General features: G+C 37.2%; 1 protein-coding gene across 1 annotated transcript in view; it reads left to right on the forward strand.

The window, feature by feature from the left end:
• Positions 1–16,825: 16,825 nt before the first annotated feature.
• CCDC148 (coiled-coil domain containing 148) overlaps positions 16,826–23,300 on the forward strand; it is a 55,561-nt gene continuing 49,086 nt past the window's right edge. The window contains exons 1-2 of the mRNA XM_059820492.1: positions 16,826–16,877; positions 17,789–17,910. Coding sequence (XP_059676475.1) covers positions 16,826–16,877; positions 17,789–17,910 — 174 coding nt within the window. The remainder of the gene's footprint in view (positions 16,878–17,788; positions 17,911–23,300) is intronic.

Genomic DNA, 23,300 nt, shown 5'->3' on the forward strand with positions numbered 1-23,300 from the left:
ACACAGAAGGCAAGAGCAAAGACAGGAGCATGTGCAGAAGGTGAGGACAACTTAAAATCACCTATTTCATTCTATAAAACAAAGAGTTTGACTTCTGTTTCCCTTCCTGCTTTGAGAAAATTTGAGCTTTAGCTAATTAAAGAAAATAAAGCCAGCATGACTCTGAAAACTCTGTATTTCTAATTGTTCATTTTGCAGTGCTGGAAACAAAATCACATCAGTTGGTTATCTGAAGAGCAATGGGGCTGTGATTTAACAACAGTAATCCAGATGCTTTGTACAGAATTTTTAAGGCCAGTCTTCAGTAGGTGGGGGGGGGGGGGGGGGGGGTGTTGAGTAACTTGATGAGTTCTGCATACTCTGAGCTTCTTTAGCTGTGTTCCACTGAACTTCTGCTACTACTTCGTATTTATTATTTTAGCATCTGATGGTTTAGTAGATGTGATGCCTCTTATAGGACACACTTTGTGCTACAGCTCCTTTAAGGTCTACCTCCTTAACTACCCTGCCTGGAAAATTGCATGCTTATTCCATTGGCCCTGCATTATGATACGTGGAATCCATCTTTGAAATGTCTGTGGTACAGTGCATATCCTACTTCTTTATAAGAAGTCATTGTAATTGAATCTTTACCTACTGCATAGGTACAACTTGTTACCAGAAGAAAGGAGGCCTATGCTTATTTTGTGTAAGACCAGATTGCCTTTGGTGTTACAACTTCATTGACACCTGTTGCAACTAGGATCCTCTGTATGAGGAGACGGGTGCCTGTTTGGTTCAGTGAGATTAGAAGCAATCAAGTACTGTGCATTGAAGGGTAAAGAGATGTTTGTATCTCCTCTGCAAAGATGCCTCTTCGCAGAAACGTGTGGTCAGTCCTTCCCGCATTAGGGTGGTCATTTGGTGGCAGGAGGACATCATTAATTGAGAGCACTTCAGTGTCGCCTTCCAAAGTGAGCCACCTGAGAGCCAGCCCTTCTGCTTGCATCGGTTTACCTTGCTGACTGGTCTGTCCCCAGGCTGTGAGCTCTGTAATGTCCTTAGTTCCTCTTGTCATTCAGTTCCTTTTAGTCTCCTGAATATCTCTTCTGAAGTATTTTCTACTCTCACCCCAGTCCTTTCCTCCTTGCTGTTCTTACACCTCTAGCAACACATTTTCTTTTCTGGTAAGTCCTTCTTTTCTTCTATGAAAACTGTAATGAAAAGATGCTTCTTTTGTAAAACCTTACAGCTTTTAGGTTATCATCAGAAAGTTATATGTTAGCTGATGGTATTAGTCCTCTGAAACCTTTCTTTCTGGTTTCTTACAGTTTTGGTGATTTTTTTTTTTATTATTTTTTTTAATGTATGCTAGTTCTCTTAGCAATACAATAATTTACTTCCTCTTGTATGTTTGTGTAGTATCAAGAATATTTAATACTGACCCAGACTTTACAAAATACTTTGCTGTGTTTAAGCTTACACATGCAGCTCTGTGCTGTGTTGGATCAAGACTAGAAGGGCCATTATCTTGCAGAACTGCGTCCTCAAGAGAAAGTCTAAGTGCATGGGAAGAAGAATGGCATAAAAACTTCTATATGGAAATAAACAGACAGATATTTTTTCTTACGCAATTTGGAATGATCTGTATGGATAATATGACTTTGTTCTGAAATATATTTTAAATGGTGAAAATACTGTCATTTTTAATTTACAGACAGGTTCAATTTGAAGTGCTGTGCCTTGCACAGCTCCGAGTGCTATTTGTTAGTGAAAGAATGCATTTTCTTAAGTTACCAAGGTGATAGTTTTATTTATTTGTTTTTTTACCATGAAGTTAAATGTTCTAGTTACAAACAAGCAAGAAGAATGTATTTGATTCATTTTAGTATTAGAAGGCAGGTCAAATTTTGGACCAGGAGCATAATTTCATTGGTGGCATTAAGCAAAGAAATCCTAAACAAGAAGATTACTTCTTTCAGTACTTTTCTGCACTGTTAGGTCTAGTCTCCTTGTTCACATGAATCAGATCTTTGTTTGATTTAATAAAGAAAAAAGACTATATCAGTTTTATATGGGTGGCTGAAATGCTTGATTCCAAAACTGGTGGGCCTTAAGAGATAATGAAATTGCAATATTTTGTTCCACTAATATCAATCTCTTTATAGAGTCTCAAGTTACTGCTTTGCCTTTGTTTTTCACTAATAGAAAAAAGGCAAAAAAAAAAGTCAAGGCAAAGCCCAGATACTGTGTGGTAATGCAGGGAATGTTGATTCTGTGGCAGTTTTCCATTGCAGCATCTTTACTCCTGTTGTGCTAAATGAGTAATGTAGATTTAGCGTTTTATCTGATGGATGCCAGAGCAGCAGAGGGGTAAGTTGCTCACTGCACCATTACAAATATCCTTCTTTCCACACAGGCTAGCGAATAAGCAGATATGGTTTACGAGTCAGACAGTTAAAGGTTGATTTAACTATACAATTGTTATTTCTTAAGTAATGGAAAAAATTGTAGGGTGCTAGAATGGATAACTCAGACTCACATCTTCCAATAAATCTTTAAATTAATATGTTGAAGCATGTTGTTTAACTTACAACTTTTTGTTATACATGGAGGTAATAAATGGGAGGCTAGATGGAGCATTAATAAAAAAGTATATAATAAAACTCTCCAAATTTATTGTGTTCAAATCCAAAACTCTGTAAATGATGCCTCAGGATTTTTGCCTTTAGCTCAGCAAAGCAGGATTTTGTCCAGGATTGCCCAGCCACATGCCAGGAATTTCCCAGAGAGGTTGTGGATGCCCCATCCCTGGAAGTGTTCAAGGCCAGGTTGGACGGGGCTTTGAGCAACCTGATCCAGTGGAAGATCTCTCTGCCCACGGTAGGGGGGTTGGAACTAGATGATCTTTGAAGGTCCCTTCCAACCCAAACCGCTCTATGGTAATTAACTACTGAAAGCATCAGAGCATTTTCTCATTTCATCCTCTCTTTCAGTTAAACTTTGAAATTGCCAGGTGTGCTGTCTGGACCTGGCTAACTTTGAAGTGGGTGCATTCGGTCAGTGAAAATGGATTGTGCATGTTTTGTTCAAAACAAAACAAGAAAATGCCAGCTGACTCACTTGATTCAAGGTTGCATGGTGGACATGGGTGACTTCATCTCCTTACCCTTTTCATGTCAACTTGCTAACTTTTAAAAAATTTACTTCCTTTCTTTTATTTGCTTGCTGCAATTTTTCCTATATGAAGTGCTTTTTAAGTTTATTTTATCTTGGATTTGCTACTTAAAATATTCAAAGAACAGAGGGGGCATAGTAGGTCTCTTGTAATGTACAGATACTCAGAAAGCAGATGAGCTATTTCCCCCCCACCTTGCAGTGTGACAGAGTATTCCAAGAAGCTGATTGTTTTAAGTGTTACTCAAATTGATCTTCCTACTTTGGATTAAGTTTTACTTAATGAGGCAGTAATGAGATTATCATAGACAAAAAGGACTATGTCTCTTTTGGGAATGTACCATTTCTGATACTTGACTTTATTTCAAACAGATCCATAATTCTTTCTTTAGGGAATGCAAATTTAAATGATAATCAAAGTATGGGACTTCTCTAGCAACTGTTTTGACACTGAATGATTAGTATTATACTGCGTATTTTCTTCCTGGGGAAAGGATTGACTGCTGCAAGATTAAAACGTTCTGGATGGGTGCCATTTTCAGATAGTTAGTTCAACTAGAAGAAGAGAATGGATCTGATTAAAGGATAAAGCTGGTTATTTGTTTGTTGTTTTTAGTCCATGCTGTACAATGGGAGTGATTCTCTGCCTCTTTCCCCTAACAATAATGAGGATCAGAGGGTTCCAAAACTGCATGTTAATATTCCTCATCTTTCAATGGAAACATGCAGTAGCTAAGCAATTAACATTCCTTTAAACTTTAAAATCTAGAAAAAAACTTTCCACAAAATATTTACGAAATTTCCAGATATTCAAAAGAGAGCATGGAAAATAAGGGACTTCTATGTTTGGGGTTTTTTTCCCAGAGTTTGGATGTTGTAGGAAAACATCTCTCCTAATGTATAATCAAAGTTCCCATTGATGTTGTATTACAAGTTTTTAGTGAAGTCAGTGGTTAATTTCTGGTTTTTAACTGTGTATGCCTACTACTAATTTAGTTGAACAACTGACAGGATTGTAACACCTGCTGTTGCAAAATTAAGCAACCTTCATTTGTACAAAATATGAGTAGCTATTAAACTGTCATTGATTATGCTGTTAAATTGTATTTTGTGTAAAGTTGATATGGCTTCATATTATTGATTTTACATTTAATAATTTGACTGATTTAAAACTTGCACAAAAAGTTTTGTTTTAAATAGCATGTCCAGATCATTAAACACTGTGCTTCCCCACCCAGTAATTTTGCCCTTCTGTCGATTAGCAGCAGTTTAGCTGCGAGGAAAAAAAATGACACTCGTGACCAGAACCTGCAAAGATTTATTTATGCAAATGACTTGTTGAATTGAGGCAGTGAAATCTAGGCTCCTTTTAAAGTTAATGGTTAACTTATTGGGAGTACTCATGCTTGTGGAATTGGGACCTTAACTGGGCATGAATCATCCCCAGCAGCAACATGTGGCAGGGTGTGATTGGCAGAGTGCATGCTTTGCTTGCTCCGGAAATGCTGACTAACGCTTGTAGAGTTTAATTTCTATTTACATGAAAAGGACTAGGATCTTGCCTTAATATTTGGTATTCCCATATTTAAGGATATGCTGAAGTCATATACCTCAGGCACAAGCATTTACATTAAGGATGCACTGAAGTGTTTAGTTGAATTAGAGGCATAATCTTTTAAGATGTCGTATTTGTTATTAAGCAAGAGAGTTCTGAATTGTAGTGAAATAGAAAATTATCCATAGGAGGAGAAACAGAGGATTGGTAAACCTTGTGCTTTTTACTGTTACTAAAAGGTTTAGTCATGGCTGGTTGTAGACATGGCTGATTTAGCATTCTGGGGGAACAGTTTTCTATGTGGTAAAGGCTTCTGTTTGATGTCTGTTTTGTCTTTTGTACTTTTTCTTTCTACGATGCATCAAGACTTCCAACCTAGAGGCTGTATTGAAGTTTGAAACAAAGCCTTGAAGCAGGGTATCTGAATTCAGGTTTAGATGAACTTTTATAGTATTGAAGAGGTTTTTAGATATATCAGTACTAAAGCAGAAACAAATTTAACTTGCAGTGCTTTTATCATTTTGATTGCTACATTTTCTAGTTACTGAAGATAAAATACAGGTTTATACAGATCTTGCCCTTTCCAAAACCATCTTACCGTTCATTTTCAGTGTTCTAGTGAAGTCGTAATGTTGAATTTGTGATAACAGAAAATAATGTTTGTTAAAAGGCTGTGATCGAATACCAATGTATGACATCATTGCAGAAGAGAGAAATGGGTAGGCTGGAAGGGAATAAGCACTTATTTAAACAAGCACAGTTGCCCTAGAATTACAGAAAATGGCCAGTAAGTTGTTTTTTGCATCAGTTCTGTTCCTGCAGATGTACTCTCCTGCTTTCTTTTAAAAGGAGTGGAAGCTAAGGCAAATATGTGAAGTTTTGTTAAAATGCTGACATTATATCAGAAACAAGTCAGTAGAAGGAAGAGATATTAACAATTTGCCAAAGGGATAAATAAATAAACCGGAGGGGTAGCTATGCTGCTGCTAATCTTACTAGTATCCATGGTTATTTTTCGAAAAGGATAGCATTTCTTGTGTTGGAAGAAGCTTGTAATTTAAAGCTGGCCAGATGGACTCAGATTAGGATGATGGTTCCCAAAATGTGTAATACAGGAGAATGACGCTAACGTGGCAGCTGGGCAGGGAACAGGGATAAAAGGTTTTTATAGAGAGAAGTGGGTGCGATAGATCCAGTCATCTTAAAGCTTTCAAGTACTCCCAATTTTTCATCAATAAGTTATTTTTACCTTCATACAGGGTTAGACGAGAGTCATCGTGTAGTACTCTCTTTCCAAGTCTATCAATAGAAGTAGTGCTAGGATGGTCAGAAACTCAAAAAAGCAGGCGGGAGGAAGGCTGACTGTCTATAGCAGAGGAATAGAATTTCTTTTAAGCTTGTGAGACTAGATTGTTAGCTCCTTGTACAGTTATTTTTCTAAAGACAGATGTTTTGTCCGGCCTTTATATTACTCATAACTTTGAAATGTCTCTTCAGCCTGATTTCGTTTATTTAACCTAATAAAATCTTAACCCTACTGAAGTTTTGGTGCCGTAATGAAACTGTCAGGTGGTATCCCCTTTCTCTTTATTTCCAGCTGAAGTTCCTGACCCTGACCTGTTTTAATTTATTTTTAAACCCCATGCTGTTGTGCTTTGACCATGTACAATAGAGCCAAAACAGGTACTGTAAGCTGATGGGGAAGGCAGGAGAATAACCAGAACCCAGCTTGGAAATCACACTGGGGCTGAAAAGTATGGGTTTGTGCAAGACACTGCTCATTCTGTCAAACTTGGATGCAGATTGCTGATATTTACAAAAGATAGTTTGCATCCTCCTGTGCAATTGTACAGCATGTAATACCAATTGGCAGAGCTCCCTAATGCAGCTTTTTTTCTTCTTCTTTTAGATCTTTCCTCCAAATCTGCTGAGTTGTCTAGTTGTTAGTTCTCCAGCTAAAATGCTCCTTTGCCCTTCCCCTGCTGCTTGGGTCTCCAGGCTTGGACTCCATGATGGTAGTATCTTTAGTAAAAATGCCATCCTGTTTATCATAGTATAGGTGGAGAGGGAAGCACTTCTCCATTTGTGAGGAGTTAATCTGATTTTGCTGTTAATTACAACTCGTGACCAGTCCTTGCACTCACACGGTGACAGGAGGTAGCTCCATGTCTAGTCAGTGCTCTCAGGTACTTGAACTGCTCTATTTCAGCCTGGCCTTGCTTGTTCTTGAGAACAAATCTGAGCTGAAACTTCATTGCATTTAAGGTATTTGGAGACAAACTTGCACTCACCCATAGGCTTTGGAGCACCTTGCAGATTGCAGAGTGAATAGGAGAAAGGCCTTAGCTTGTGCTGCCTGCAGGCTTAAGTCTGAGCTAACATCCACCAGTGATGTGGGAGCACAGTCATCCTGGCTTGGCTAGCTCCACATATGCCAGCAGTGTTAGGGCAGGCAATCATCCAGGTGTTTTCCTGGAAGGACCCAGTATTATATGACACAAAGCATTAACAGCTTTGTAAGTACAGCTTAGGATCAGCAAACAAAGCATAGCATCTCCTAGCTGCTTTGGATCAAAGCCGTGTGGGGCATTATGGACAAAGTCAGTACGTCCTAATGCTGCTGTCCCCGGGGGCTTCTGGAGTTTTTCTGTTTCACACTCTGACCAAACTGGGGCAGAGCTAGGAAAGGGAACCCAGATGGATTTTTTTTGTGTGTGTATTTTTTAATTTTCAGTTATTGGATAAAGTGTTTTGGATTAAACACTCAAATGACATGATCTCTCATTTTGGTTTAGGAAGTTTGCATGTGAAGTGTAGGCGCTATTCAAAAACCTTCAGAGCAGATTATCCCTTAATATGTATGCATAAGACAACCATCCAGTATGTGGGAATCCTTGTGGTTCCAATGCTTAGGAGACCCTTCAGAAAGGGCATTGGAAACCAAAGTTTTCCTTTATCCCTAACCACTGGGATACAATGCTTAAAGGAAGGGAAGGTCCTTTTCTCTTTTGTGAGTGGTACCCAAATTTCCTTGTGGCTGTATTCTAAAGGGTATTTTAAAAGCGTAAATGCTAAGATGTCAACCTTCCTGAATCTTTTCTTAATCTTTCTGGTTACAGATATTAAATGGCTTGACCAAGTTCCTGGATAGTGTGTTTGGTTCAAGCTGCATTTTATGGTTGTTAATAAACTAATCGCTAAAAAAGCCCACAAAAACAAACCTATTTCCAATGAAAATATACTGAGTACCAGAGCAAGAAAAGTGAAGGTGCTCTTGTTCTAAGGAGTACTACTTACTCAATAATCTTCCTTTAGAAAAGAAGTATGTGAATTAAAGTTACTCTGTTGTAATTTGTGAAGGTGAAAAGATTCTGAAGGCAGTGAACTCTTACTGAAATTGTTATTTCTACTCTTTAAGTATTTTAATTTCAAAAACACGTAGGTAGGTATATGGAAAAAATCATTAGCTGTAACTCATTAGCTCTGTTTAAGCAGCTGCAAACCTTTAAAAATTAATAATTTTTATCATGAACTCTAAAGCCTGAGTTGTAAGCTGTAGTGTTCATTCAGTGCAAAATTTCAATTGAAGCTGGCAGGGGGCTTGCAGGGTAGAGGTTGAGCAATCACCCCCAGAATTAACCCACTGCTATCAATGAAATTTGTCATCTTTAAACCTATAAATGATTTGATCTTTGTTAAAGTGTCATTATGATGTAAATATACCAAGCCTCACCCTAAATTGATTTCCTTTCCCCTTTTAATACAGACTTCACAACTAGGAGAAATATTAACAGATCTCAGAATTTAATGAGAGCATTGACATAGTGGAAATTACTCTTTTAAGGTTATAAAATGCAAAAATTCAATGTTGTCTTCAAGAGCAAAAGAATGAAGATGCTTAAAGACACTGCCAGATGTATTGAGTTGCAAAATCCAGTGGCTTTTGTTAAAAACTAAAATACCCCCTGAAATATTTGTATTACTTTCCATGAACTAGAATGGAAATGCAAGAGGAAGTAGAAGAAAATTCTGCTATGTATGGTGTTCCATGGGTTATGCTTGTAACAATGAAAAATGGAAGTAGATTTTATGCTCTTTGAAATTGCTGAATCACAGTTATTCTGCTTGGCCCGGGGAGAATGACATCAGCAGGGATTTCCTCAGACTACTGATGCAAACCTTATGCTCTGAGAATACTGCCTGATAGCAGTTTGCCCATATCAAAAGAAAGTATCTCTACTGTAATACTGGCATGAATGAATACAGACTGTAGAATGGATAATGGAGGCTTAAATGTCCTTTCTAAGGACTAATCTTGTGAAAAGAGCAGAATCAGAGAATCTTTTGAGGTAAAATGTTTATTTTGTATCACTGTACTCAAATATACCACTGAATCCCTCTCTAACTTAAGCATGGGGAAATCAGACGCCAAGAATTGCAAGTGCTAGCAGGCAAAGCAAAGCCAGTTTTCATTGTTGCAAATCTCTCGTTTTGACTTTGCAAGGAACTTTGATATCTCACTCTGTAGTTAGGACTATCCCATGTTGTGTTTTCCTTTGTAGATCTATTTTCCTGCCTTTAATTTGAGGAATTCTGGCAATGTGGTTGAAGCTGCTGCTGTCGCTGGGGTGTTAGAAATCTAAAAGGTCCAAATGGTTCCATGAAGTGTGTGCAGCCAATCTGCTTCAAGTGTAATATATATACATTTATTTCTGTTTGCAGAATCTCAAAATGTGGTAGCCTTGTTGATATCTCTGCTAAGGAAAATCAACATTGCTGTGTAAATATTAGCCATAGCACCCAAAAACCCTCAAGAGAACTTGTTGTTGTTTAAAAATCATGCTGCTGATCTGTAGAGCTCGAGTGGCTCCACTGAAGAATGGTCATACGCACTCAGAATCCTTGTGTTGGTTCTTCCCCCTTGTTTTCTTGGCCCTATGTAAATATAGGTTATATCTGATGGTATAAGAGACTTGGTGCAGTTATTCTTCATTTTTACGTCAGTAACAATATCAGTAGGGTTACAGAAATATCAAGCTACAGTTGAATATTCACGGCATCCTGAATGAGGCTAGGAACTGTGATGACTTATGATCTTTCTAAGAAAGCGATATGTGAAAGTCTGTTTTAGACTGGTCAGTCAAACAAGCTTTATAATAAAGGATTTCAATATATTGTGATACTTTCCTTTTTCTCTAAATTCAGGTATGTGGTTGATTTACTCTTCAAGGGAAGGGTAAAATTCAGCAAAGAAAAAAAGTGGGTTTGTTTCTTTGTGTTTCACATTGAAAGCTTTAAGAAAAAAGAATTGAAACATAGTACTAAACAAATATTTTTAGTTTTCTTATAGTTTTTTCTACTTTTTGAGCTTTTATTATTAGTGTTTTAAGTTTTCCTGTTCAACCTTAATGACTATAAATTTAGTGGAAGATTGTGTCACAATTGTGCTGGGGTTTCCAGAAAGTGCTGAATATTATACAATTCCATGGGAAATATGCCAGTTTGCAGGGTTTCACTCTTTGTTTTAAGATTCCCCCTCTGGCCCCTTTTTTAATTACAGAATTTCATGATGTGTCTACTTCCCCCTCCTCCTGTGAAGAATTTGGAGGCTGGAAATCTAAGGGAATTATGACACTAGAGATACTAAACTAAACCTAATTTACAGACTTGTAAACAACCTGAATAAAAAGAATTTTCTTTAAATGCCTTTTTAAATTGATCAGCCTATAGTTTAAAGATTTGTGCGTTGGTGATTGAGCATTTCTTGTTCCAGTTATACTACCAGTGATTCTTCCAAGATATAGAGAAAGACAAGCCTGTGCATAGTTGACCTTTCTAAGAAGAAGCAGAAAAATATATTTTGTCTTTAGGGGAAAAAGAAGCAACATTTAAACTGTCTTTGTGCATCTTAAAGAAATAAGTAAAGTAAATCCCATACTTTACTGTGTTATGTCAATCGCTACCTTAAGGATTTACATATAGAATTAATTTTATTTTTTAAAAAAATCTATTCCAACCCAAGTATATATGCATTTAGAAAATTATATGTAGATAAGTTGATGTATAGATAAAACATTACCATGACAAACAGGCCAAAGTTGCTTCTGATATGGAGGATTGCCTCATTTGTCTGGATGAATTTGGCAGTATTATATGGTTACAAGTTGAAACCAATTACTTGGTTTCAAGTGGAGAAAAATGGAATCAACAGTATGAGTGTGCTAGCCTTTTTCTTCCTTTCTTTTTCCCTTGACTTTTGAGGAGTGTGTAGACTTTGGGGTAGAACTGTGAATTTATTTACAGGTGACTACTAGATTGTAAAATGCACATTAATCTTTCAAAAAAGGGAATGAACTCCCTCATGTATTGTCATATTTTCTTACTTTCGTGTATCTTTAATTTCAGTCTTTGTGATCAGATGATGACGTTCAATGTAGCTTCTGACCAATTGATACTGTCGATTACTTTCAGAACAAATTTGAAAAGGTGCCTTTATTGTTGATGAATGGTCACTCTTGGGTGAAGACAGATGACGTTTAGACTTTGATATTTTTGGTTTAGTGCAAGGGACGGTTTTGTAGCACTGTTAAATAACACTGAAGAATATGCATGAAGAAGCATTGAGAAATGCCACACTTTATCAATGAGTGTTCTCTATTTTCTGCTTGGTTTGGTCATGGAATATTCACTGTACAAAGCCTGGTGGTCATGAATTTTATTTGCCTTGTGACTTGCATAGTTAACATGTACAGAATTAGTATCAAACTGACCTTGAGCCACAGGAACAGTAGTGTATGTGTACTGTTGTGGCTGTAATTTCAACTGCACTTACCATTTGTTTGCAGTAATAATGGAAGCTCATTCATGAAACTGTTGTCCATCTAGGTCAGATTTTTACACTTTGGCTGTTTATAGCGCTCTGTCAGAGTAGTTCCCTTCTACTGCTCTTCCTTCCCTCCTTCTTGTTGCATTGTGCCATCCCTGGAATTTGTACGGATAAACTGGTTCAACTCACTAGAACAGCAGAAAAATAATTCCACAATACACAAATTAACAGATTTTGCTGGTGTCTCCTGTTTACTGTGTTGCTACTTGTAGTGGGACCAGACAAATGTTAAAGGTGTGACAAAGTGGATGGAATTTTGTGTGTAGGAAATTTTGGTAAGGGAGAGGGATTTTGGGGAGGCTGGTTCAACATGACCTTCCCCTTCTGGTGTTATTCAGCTGTTGACTCAATTCAACTGAAACACCTTGTTTTGATCTATTGCTTTTCCTTGTGTGCAAGACCTGTGATGGTGCCCATGCATGCTTAATTAAGGTGAAAGTATAGGGTTTTTTAAGACATCAAGGTTTTTTACGATGTTATATATCTTATTGCATCTTAAATGTCAAGTTTATCCCAAAATGATGCGAATGCTTGATACATGCTGCCTGTCATAGTTGCTCATCAGGAACTAAGCCACTGTTGCTGAAACAGCTGACTTGGGTTGACAAGTGTTAATACAGAGTCTCTTAAGAGGGGTGTATAGGGATCTATACATAAATGGCAGTCTCTAAATAGAAGAAGAGAGTGATCTTTTCAGGCTGAATTTCTGAAAAGCAAAGTACACCTCAAAAACTTACCTTACATTTGGGTCAATTGGATTGTTATATTTTGAAAACCACAAAGCAAAGAATAGGTGACCTATGTGACAGCATTACAGATTCATCAAGGAAATAATATTTTGCTTTCTTTTTCTTAGCTGCTAAATGATGAGACACATGAAATCTCTCTTAAAATGAAAGACAAACTTGTGGAATTTCTGTCTAATTACATTTTGAGTGAGATGTGTCCTCTCTCCTCAGAAAACAATACGTATTTTTTGAATGTGTTTTTAGCTTGCATCCGCAATGTTGCTATTCTCAAAACATGTTTGTTTCTCAACAGATATAAAGACGACATTAAAAAAAAAATGAGTGAACTGGACCATGGAACATTCTTTACAACTCATAGGATTAGTGATGTAGGTATGTATGCTATCTTGTTCAAATTTAATTGTTTTATCACAATCTAGAATAATATTTCTTATGAAATACTCTGTGCAATTAATAGCTGCATGTGGAAGCTGCTATAGCATTCTTATCATAGAATCATAAATGGTTTGGGCTGGAAGGGACCTTAAAGATCATCTAGTTCCAACTCCCCTGCCATAAGCAGGGACGTCTTCCACTAGACCAGCTTGCTCAAAGCCCTGTCCAGCCTGGCCTTGAACACTTCCAGAGATGGGGCATCCACAACTTCTCTGGGCAACCTGTTCCAGTGTCTTGTAAAAAAATCCTTCCTTATATCCAATCTAAATCTGCCCTCTTTCAGTTTAAAACCATTGTCCCTTGTCCTGTCACTACAGGCCCTGGTAAAAAGTCTTTCTCTGTTTTTCTTATGATCCCCTTTATATATTGAAAGGCTGCAATAAGGTCTCCCTGGAGCTTTCTCTTCTCCAGGCTGAACAAGCCCAATTGTCTCAGCCTTTCCTCACAGGAGAGGTGTTCCAGGCCTCTGACCATTTCCATGGCTTCCTCTGAACCTGCTCTACCAGGTCCATGTCTGTCTTGTACTGGGCACCCCAAAGCTGGACACAGTGCTCCATGTGGGGTCTGATGAGAGCACAGTAGAGGGGGAGAATCACCTCCCTCAATCTGCTGGCCATGCTTCTTTTCATGCAGCCCAGGGTATGACTGGCTTTCTGGGCTGCAAGCACACATTGCTGGCTGATGTCCAATTTTTTGTCCACCGGGATCCCCAAGTCCTGCTCCGCAGGGCTGTCCTCAATCCATTCAATGTCCAGACTGTACTGACACTGGGGACTACCCTGGTGGTTGGCTTGAAAAAAATCTTTCCACAATGAGGCATCATCTGGGGTCATGTTATCAAACTTTCTGTAGGCGTGTGGCAAATGAAAATCCCTAGGGGAGCCTTGAAGGAGGATCATGAGATATCTTTGCAGGATTTATCTTAACATTTTATATGGGACCCCTCTGCAAAATCTTATGTCAGTCATACCACTTCCAGCCATTGTGGTTTTAATAGTGAATGGAAAAAATCTTTCTACTAGTACCTAATGGCAAGCTTCACTACTAAAGGAACCTAAACAAGAGGTTGGAAAGAAAAGGCCCACTCCTTATCCCTATAAGCTTCCTAAGTTATGTAAAGTTACTGAGGATCTGTGTGCTAAAACTTTACAGTACTGGGGCAAAAGTTCAAGTATTTTAATTTACCATTATAATTGTATCTCAAGCTTTAGCAAATATTTGTTGTAGAAAATTGTGAAAAAGCATTTTAAAATCTAAAAGTTTAATATTTTATATTTTTATTTGTGTGTATATATGTGGGTGTATACATACATATAAAATCATATAAAATTTATTTTCTTTGTAAAATATAAGACATATCCAATACATTACCTATTAAATACAAAGTTTGCATCCTATATGGAAAGACCCTAATTTTGCAGTTAATCTCACATGGATAGATCCTGTTGACTTCATAAAATTCCTCAGAGTAAGGTCCTCAGTAGAAGAAACAGATAAAGATTAATAGCAGAGATTCATAAGGTTCAGATATACAAAAGCATATCAAAAGCAAAGATAAAATTAAATTATTTGGGGTTAGAGATTTGGAAATTGAACCTGTCTTTCACTCCTCATTCTTTTCTTAGATGTGAGGGACACTATTAAGTTGGTGAAGATGAGTTACCTGAGGAGATACCTCAGGTACCTACTTTCTCTTACAATAGTTCTATATGTAGCTATGTGTATTTATATGTTTTATATAAAACTTTTAAGGGTGTAGAAAATGTCAGATTATGTTGCTAAATTAAACTTGGGACTTTCAAAGACGAATCTAAAGGTTCCAAATATTGCTGCAAGCTTTTTTGTTTAGAAACCCAAGATAGTAACAACTTTTTTTTAATCTAAGTACCACCAAGTTAAACCTTTTTAAGTAAACAGATTCTCTCTGTTTATTCACTGTTCTCCGATACATTTTTCTGTGGTTAGAACAGATTAAGACAACCCAGTCAAAGAAAACCAGTGCTTCTCCCTGTTGTATTATAGCATTCCTTGTTCTCCCCATCTATTCATTCAGTGGAATGTTTCATTCTTAGCAGTGTTAGGTTTACGGTTCGACTTGATGATCTTCAAGGTCTTTTCCAACCTAAACGATTCTATGGTTCTATGATTCTCCCTTCCTAGTTGTTTTCTGCACTGTATTTGTTATCGCTTCCTGTACATCAGTATACACTTTTACATTTTTTAATCCTGTTTTGCCATGCTTTTTTTGTCAACCCTCTTCTCTCATTCTATATTGTGAGAAAGAAAGAGTACAAAAAAGATTACATGGATTTGTTTTTTGATCCTTTCTCTTATCCTTACTACACTGTATTGAGGAATAAAGCTGGCATAGAGAAAGCAGGGTTTCAAAAGCCAGTGCTGAGTGACAGCTGTCAAAGAGGGACAGCAAACTGTAATTTTACTGAGTAGTTTAAGGAGGTGACAACACTGACATAAAGCAAAGAAAACTGGTCAGGATATTGCAGTTTTGAGTGCCATACCCAGACAGGGTTCCTACCCCTGGATGTCTATACCACAATTCAGAACAAGTGGTGTGAGAGATCCATGCTAATGAAATGATTTAGGAATAACTTCTGATTCCTGATCTGAAGGAGGAGTGGCAAGGCTAAAAGCTGACTGTAGCATGAGGACTTTGTCAACGCATGCATTGACATGCATGTAGAACATTTCTAAAAACATTGATGCTACATACTTAGTTCTTTGCAACAGGTGCTGCAGGGAGAGATTTAGAACTTTTATCTCCTCAGGAAGGTGACCATGTCCCACCTTTGTTCTGACACTTACCTGCATCATAGTACGCTATCCCGGAATCAATTGAGGATCTCTGATGCAAGAACATCCACTATCATGCTTTTCAAAGATAATGAGATTCACAAGCACCATACCAAGGAGTTGTACTTAATGACTTCTAGCAGTAGTTAATGTCATTTAGTTGTACTAGTAACAGTTACTGATTCTTTTCTAATGAGCATGACAGGATGCATCTGCTAACTTATCTCCCAGGTGCTCCCAGGCATTTGCCTGCAGGGAGCCTGAATTAGAAATGTTACGGAATTGCTCTGAAGCTGCTGCCATGCCCTGCTGCTCATGTTTGTGGACACTGATGTTACTGCCTGAAATGACTCCTAGCAGACTAGAAGTGATTGCAAGCCTTTGGGAGCAGTAATGAAAAAGTAATAGGCTTAGGAGGAAGAACTGAGTAAGTGGCTTTTCAGAGCGTTTGGCGACTAAATTTTTGCTTCTTTGAACGTGTAGTGATGTTCCAGAATCCCTGCTGGACAACGTTGTAAGCAATCTCGGAAAGAACAAAAAAAAATCTTCACATAAAATCTTGCTAACTTAAGGATGAGAACTTTAAATTTGAATTGATGATAAGAGCCCACAGATGAACAAAGCTACCTGAAGGCCTAAAAACTGGGAGAAAGGAGATTATTCATACTAAGCTCATAGGAGGGATAAAATGGAAGAAATTAGTGGATCAAACTACTGAATGTTTTTTGTGTAAGGTATATGGAGAATAAAAAAGTAGTCATAATACAAGATCAAAGCTGTAACCTAGTTAGCATAACACTGATTTGGTGGAAGAATTCGCATGTTAAGATTAGTGGAGAGGAAAACAGGATTAGCAAGCAGGAGGAAGGGAGGAAGCCTTCCTCTATGTAGGTGGTGTACCCTCTCAAGTTCAGAGAGTGGAAACTGCAAAGGGATTGCCTGTGGAAACTGTACATGATGATTAGAGGGGAAGAAAGATGCAGTTCTGTTTTGATGGGAATCTGGCACAGGCCGATAAGCCAGGAAAATCTGTTGATTAATATTAGGCAGCTATGTATCTGGGGTTACCTTGAGCGTGCTCATCTCTTTTTTCTGTTGACAAATCTTGTTCAGACAGGATTTGCAGCCTTGGTTTTCTGGATTCATTTTGATATGGCTGCTGGTCTTCTCAGTCCTTGCCTCACCCAGTTTTAAGTGCATACATAATATGCTTTGGATTAAAGTGACCATGAAATGGTGGAAGTTATCATTCGTAGGAAGTTAGTGAGGAAGAAGAGAAATAAAGGTAGTGGATTTTAGGAATGTGAACATAAGCTCAAAGTAGGACTCCATGGTAAACTTGAGGTAACTGTAGTTCAGCGAATATGGCAATCCCTCAATGAAACTTCTTAAAGGTATCATTGTAAGTTATCTTCAGTATGTGGTGAAAGACCAGCTTGGTTAAATCTATTGACTTCAAATGCTTTTTTGGCAGAACTACTTCCTCTGGGGTTTTTTGGACGACACTCTTTCAATACTGTCATGGTCTTTCAAATACTGATGATAGGACTGCAGAAAGTGGACGTTATAATCCATACTGCATGCGGCAGAAACCAAGTGTGATGTTTTCCTTGCAATTTAGTGACTTTCTCTTTTTTAAGGAAGTATATTTTTTTTCCCAGGGGCCTACAGAAGTTTAATAGCAAAATTATGATGTTCTTATGGCTGGAGATTCAATGGGAAATGCAACTGCAACTCATTCTGTTTACATATAATTAGTAGTTTATATACCTTTTAGAAAAAAAATTACTCCTATTGCTCAATTCATAGATTACAATAAATATTGAGGTAGTTTTCCAAATTGTGAAATAAGAATGCATACATTGAAACTTACGTATTTCTGTATTACAAACTTACTAAAATTCCAGTAAACCCAGTTTAAAGTGAATTATTCTTTAAGTTCACATATTAAAAACACCTTTTTAAATAAGCTCCTTGTAAACAGACAAATGGTTAATGTTTCTTATATAATTTCTACTAGCTTAGGTTTGTTTCAAATTCTTATTCACCAGCTAACAATCTCTTTGCTGTGGAAACTTTTAATGTTTAAAATGTACTGTTTCTAATTTCTATCTATAATGCTTTCAATTTATGACTCACGCTTGAAATATTTCTCCAGAATTTGGAATGACTGTATGTGTTTTATGTGATAACTAGAAAATGTGGTTGTTCCTACGAGAAATGGTCTTTGTAGCCAGAAGTATAAACCTGTTGACTACAAACATCTATATGAACTTGCTGCAGTAGAAAAAATGGCATCTGCAAAAATTCAGTTAAAGGTATGATTTTTATATTATTTGTAATGTGAATGATTTTAAAATTCAATTATTGTATTTCTTTTCACTGCCCCAAGGAATCTTAGAATGAATAGGGATAACAAATTGTTCTAATAGTATTCAGCAAAAGGGGCAAAATATGAGAGTTTATCACAGCGTTATTGTGATTTGGACACATTAATGTCAAAGTGTGGAACTTCTTTGAATCAGAGATGCAAAATATGTGTGCATTCTGCTTCCCAAAAAGACAGGAAAAGTTTGTATTTGAGTGTTTTGAGGAAATTCATCCAGACTCATCACATAAACTACTCAAAATAGTGGGGGTAATGAAGAACTTACAGGAATAAATAGGAAAGGGAGATTGATCCAGAAAGAAAGAAAAGAAAAAGATTTGAAGTGAGGATTCCCAAAAATCAAGCTGAAGTAGATCTCAAAAAGAAAATGAAAAGGGTTTTATAACCATAAAATGTAGAAGTAGAGCTAGACAGTTAGAAAGGTATAAATAGCTGCAGTATGGCCCAAAGGGTACATAAGAAGGTAGTCTATGTAATACTAGTGAAGTTTAATGAAAACTTTACCTCTACTTTTACGAAGAATGATGATTTATAATGTGTGGACAAAGCAGGGTCACTAGCAGAACTGAAGAAGCAGTAAAGTCGGGGCTGTCAAACTAGAAAGAAGACTAAGTACCAGATTTTCTCCATCCACTAATGCAATTTCACATACTCATATTTTCTGTAAGTTTGATCTTAGAGACATTTAATAAATCCGTGCAACAGTGGGTGGTACCACATGAGTTGAAAATAGCAAGGTAATTTAGAATATTAGGAAAGGAGATACGATTTTGGAAGCATTTTTGGCAACGATACACCCGAAGTTTTCAATGATGTTAATTAGAGTATAAGGTGAAGAGAAGCATTTATAAACCCAAGAAAGAAAATGGAAAGTGGGGACCAGTCTTTAAATATGGGGGAGGACAGGGTGAATACTGGTAGCTCTCCAGGCAGCCTCATTTCACCCTTTATATTAGGCATATGCCAAATATTATGACAGAGTTTTACCTTTGTAGAAGGACCAAATATTAAAGAAAATGTAAAGAGAGAACTGGAAAGATTAAGATATAGCTCAGATATAGCTAACTCTAGAATACTGCATATGACCTTCATTATAGTACACCCATCCACACACCCATCCACGTGCCTGCCCCGCCCCCTCCCCCCACCCCCACCCCCAATAACAAAGGAAAAAATCCTCATAGGAAAACCTGAAGGAGTTAAAAACTTTCAAGTCCTTTGAGTAACAGTATTGATTATACTTACTAATGTTAATACAAGTCTACATAACAGGTAAATGAAATTTGACAACTTGATACTAGAACTACCTGCAGATAAACCACTCATGTATGGATCTGTTCCAATTTGCTTAGCTTTAAACTACCTTTAGGCAAGCAAATGCAAGGATGCAGATCGGCATTTTGTTCTTTTCTTCTGCCAAAAACCTAAGCAGGACTTTGGAGCATTATCGTATTCTCTTTCTTATTCCTGTCCTTCAAAAATTTCCCCATCTTTATTTTAACATAATATTAAAATCAATAATGTATATCACCACTTTGAAAAGAGACTTTGTAAAAATGACATTCTATTTTTACAAAGCTTTATTGGTTTTACACTTGCAGGAACAAAAATGTACTTTTTCCACAATATCAAGGAAGATCTTACCTTAAACACACAGGATGCTAGCCTGGTGATCAAGGTGTCTTTTCTTTGTGTCACATTCCAAAGCAGAACTGCTGTATGAGACCTGCTTTGGCACGTCATCTCTCAGGTGCCTTGTTTATCTGGAATGCAGTTTACCTTTGCTGCTGATCTAGCCAGCAGATTTGGATTTAGCCTGGTTTATTAGCTTAGGTTCAGTGCTGCACAAACACAGCTCTTCTGCCTCCAGAGGTACATCTGTTTGAGAAACAGTTTAGCTTTCACGTGACATGACAACTAAACTCTTGGGTCCTGTTGGACCTCAGCATGGAGCCATTCAGGTGCCTTTGTGGCATGCTTCTGGATCTGGGATGATTTTACCACTTGTGGACCTGGGCTGGCTGCTGATACTTGGTTGCATTGCAGGTTCCAGTAAGACTGACCAGCTGCTGTGTGATATGGTGCAATTAGCAATCAGACTAGGTAGTGTGAGTTCTGAGACCTACAGTATTGGGGAAATCATAGAGTGGCTTTGATAGCAGCCAGACCTCATTAGGTAGAACCAGTCCGGTTAAATTGAGGTAGCTTTTAAAAGATTATGTTCTTGAGTGTCTTTGTTTCTTGCTTCCCAGTGTGTCCTCTATGAATATGTATTGCCTGGCTTGTCAGTCTTGGTTACATACAACATTGGAGAGCTAATGAATGTATTTATTTATTAGATTTTGTGCCATTCTGAGGTGGTGGTTCTGATTGCTTCCAACATTACATACAAACCAACAGGATAAAAATGGAATATTTTTATAAGCAAGCTCCTTAAACACTAAACCCAAGTATATGAGAAGACTGTGGCTCATCTTAGCTCTCATCCAGCTGTTCACTAAATAGTTTGTTCCTGATTTTGCAGTGGGTAGAAAATAACGTATTTCAATCTCAACACATTTGTCTTGAGAAGAGAAATTCTGTGAAACCTATTTATGCGTTTAGGTCTTTTCCACACAGCTTATCATCATGCTGTGGCTGTTAAGCCACAACAGAATTTGAAGTGTTACACTTCTTGGTTTTTAAGGGGACAGCCAAGACATGGATGTTCTTTTACACTGGATTGTGCATAAGTACTTGTATATTGCAACTGGTTGGGGCAGGGTTGGAGGGTCACGGTGGTTAGGAATAAGCAGGTTTTGGTTTTAGCTGTGGATGTCCAGAAACATTCTTTGGATTTGTATTTTTAAGAGCTTCCCTTTAAAAAATTGTGCTTTCTTTGAAGGAGAGTGTATGTCAAACTGCCAGAAATGCAGATGTTCAAGAAGTCTCCCACCTCTCTGGAGTGTGTGTTGCTGGCTTTGTATGTTTTCCTTTTCAAGTTGTGTGGAAATAGTGTAAAACATTGATCCAGAAACACTGTAGAGTGATAACTCCTTGTGAGAGTGGAACTGCTTTCAGTGTATAACTGTTTCACCGATGAGTGTAACATGATTAAAAAAGAAAAAAAAATCAAATTCACAGAAAGAAGTGATTTCTGAAGAAATTGACGCTGATACACATTCAGCAGAAATAGTTCCTTTACGCTGAGAAACAAAATAGAAGAGGAAAAAAATTATCAATTTGAAACAGACCCCTCCAGCAGTAATGTTATTTGAATGCTTTTTCAGAAAACTGCAAATCCAGTGTAAGGATAACAGAGTTTTGTGTGCTTAACCTGTGCTAACATGGCAATTTATTGTCTCTCCAGTCCTTGGCCATTCCTCTGAACAGTTGCAATTTTGTGGATGGCCTTTGGAATGAAAGACTACGCTGAAGAGTATAGAAACTACGCAATATGCAGTGACTATAAAGTTTTCTTGTGTAGATGACTAAGGGACCTGATCATCTGATGTCTTTGGCATGTATAAAATATAATTCAGAGTCTTTATTCAGACAGGATTGCAGAGGTCAAAGGGAAATTTGTTGAGGAAGTGTGGGATTATGATAAAGTTCTTAAAAAAAAAAAAATCCTTTATATTCATGTCTAAAACATATTTAGAAGTTCTTTGAACAGGTTATTAAATGAAATATATTGTTTAGCAACATAACCATATACTTTTCTTTTTTTGTTCCAGTGCTGTTTCTTAAATCTTAGTAAATGGAACATATACAGTAGCAACAAGCATAGTTTACTAGTTCATACTACTATCTTAAAGGCCTTGCAACTAAAAAGGAGTTTGCTCATGCAGTTCTCCTCTTTGAATTTAAAATAGAAAAGGGTGACAGTGAATGAGAGAAATACATACTTTCTTTATAGTATTGCTTTCTTTAATGCATCTAAATAAAATATATCAAAAGCTCTGGCAGATATTTCTTCATGGATTGGCAGTGCAAAATTCTACTGAATTCATTCAAGCTTTAAACTAATTTTTCATTATCCGTCTTTTGGTATTTCACATTTTCAAGTGTTTTCCAACTGAGTAGGTAGTAAAATATATATACTGAAAGCTCCACAGGGATTAGAATGTGTTCCCACTCTACTACTTTTTTGTTGTTGATTCAGGCCATCCAAATTTTGAAGTGTTGGGTTACTCTTCCACTGAGGTAGAACCAAAGAAGCAAATGGTAAATCCGTTGTTGACCGTTTCTGTATCACATACAGAAAAAAGCTAATATTGCAGCAGTTATACATAAATGTCATTGCTGTTGCTATAAAATAATTTCAAGAGCATATTAAACTTTATGTATAGATCTACTTCAACTTTTATTTCACTTTAGTTTTAGAATTGATTTGAAGATGTATGTATTTTCAAATTACTTTAAATTCAGTATTCTGTTTGCTGAAGTCTGGTTTTAAGCATCTAGTGGTAATTAAGGGGAAGTTATAAGTAACTTTTTAAACATGAAAATGTGTAAGCAATAAAAATAAGCAGACATTATAGTTGATTCAAAAGCATTGTAACATACTGATTGAAAGCATAAAAGTTTTTTTCAAACTCTCTTATACTACAGTCACACATGCTGTTTCCTATAAACACCTTGTTTCTCATTCACAGTCACATAATCTCTCCATAGCACTTGTTGCAACCTCTTACCCAAATAATACCACTGAAGCAGGTTTGCTGCAAAAGCACAATGGATTAACCACATTCTAGTTGTGCTTCTTCCTTATGAGACTATCTAGAAACCAGATATATTCAACCGGATATATTAAACTGAGATACATTTGAGAGGTGTAAATGTTTCTAGTTTCAAAGTTTTAGGTATTTTGTTTTAAAGTAAGATCTTAGCTTTGTTGGTGGGTGAATGAGCGGCTCTGATTCAAGAAGTGATGGGATTCTTGCTTACCTGTGCATGACTGCTGCAAAGAAAAGCGCTGCAAAGAAAAGTTCTACAACTTTCCTCTTTGAGAAGCCTGCTGGTATCACCTGCCCAGCCCTGGAGGGAGGGAGAACTCGCCTGGAGGGGTATTTGCTCTCTGTGTTCTTAGGCATGTGAACGCAGAGGGGGCAATGTGTGCTTTTGTCCAACTTTCACCAGGCACGAAAGTTGACTAAGCATTTTAAACAGAGCAGATTGCTTCCACCTGAGCCAAGTGGAAAACCAGCTTTTTTGACTGAGAACATCATTTCTGTCCTGAACAAGATGTGGAGTGAGATCTTCATTCATTTCTCCCTGTTATGAACTAGGACAAGAGTTTCCAAAATTTTTTTTCTTATCTTGCTACCATTCTGCAGT

Source organism: Gavia stellata, chromosome 8, assembly GCF_030936135.1.
Source record: "Gavia stellata isolate bGavSte3 chromosome 8, bGavSte3.hap2, whole genome shotgun sequence".
In the NCBI taxonomy this organism is placed as follows: Eukaryota; Metazoa; Chordata; class Aves; order Gaviiformes; family Gaviidae; genus Gavia; species Gavia stellata.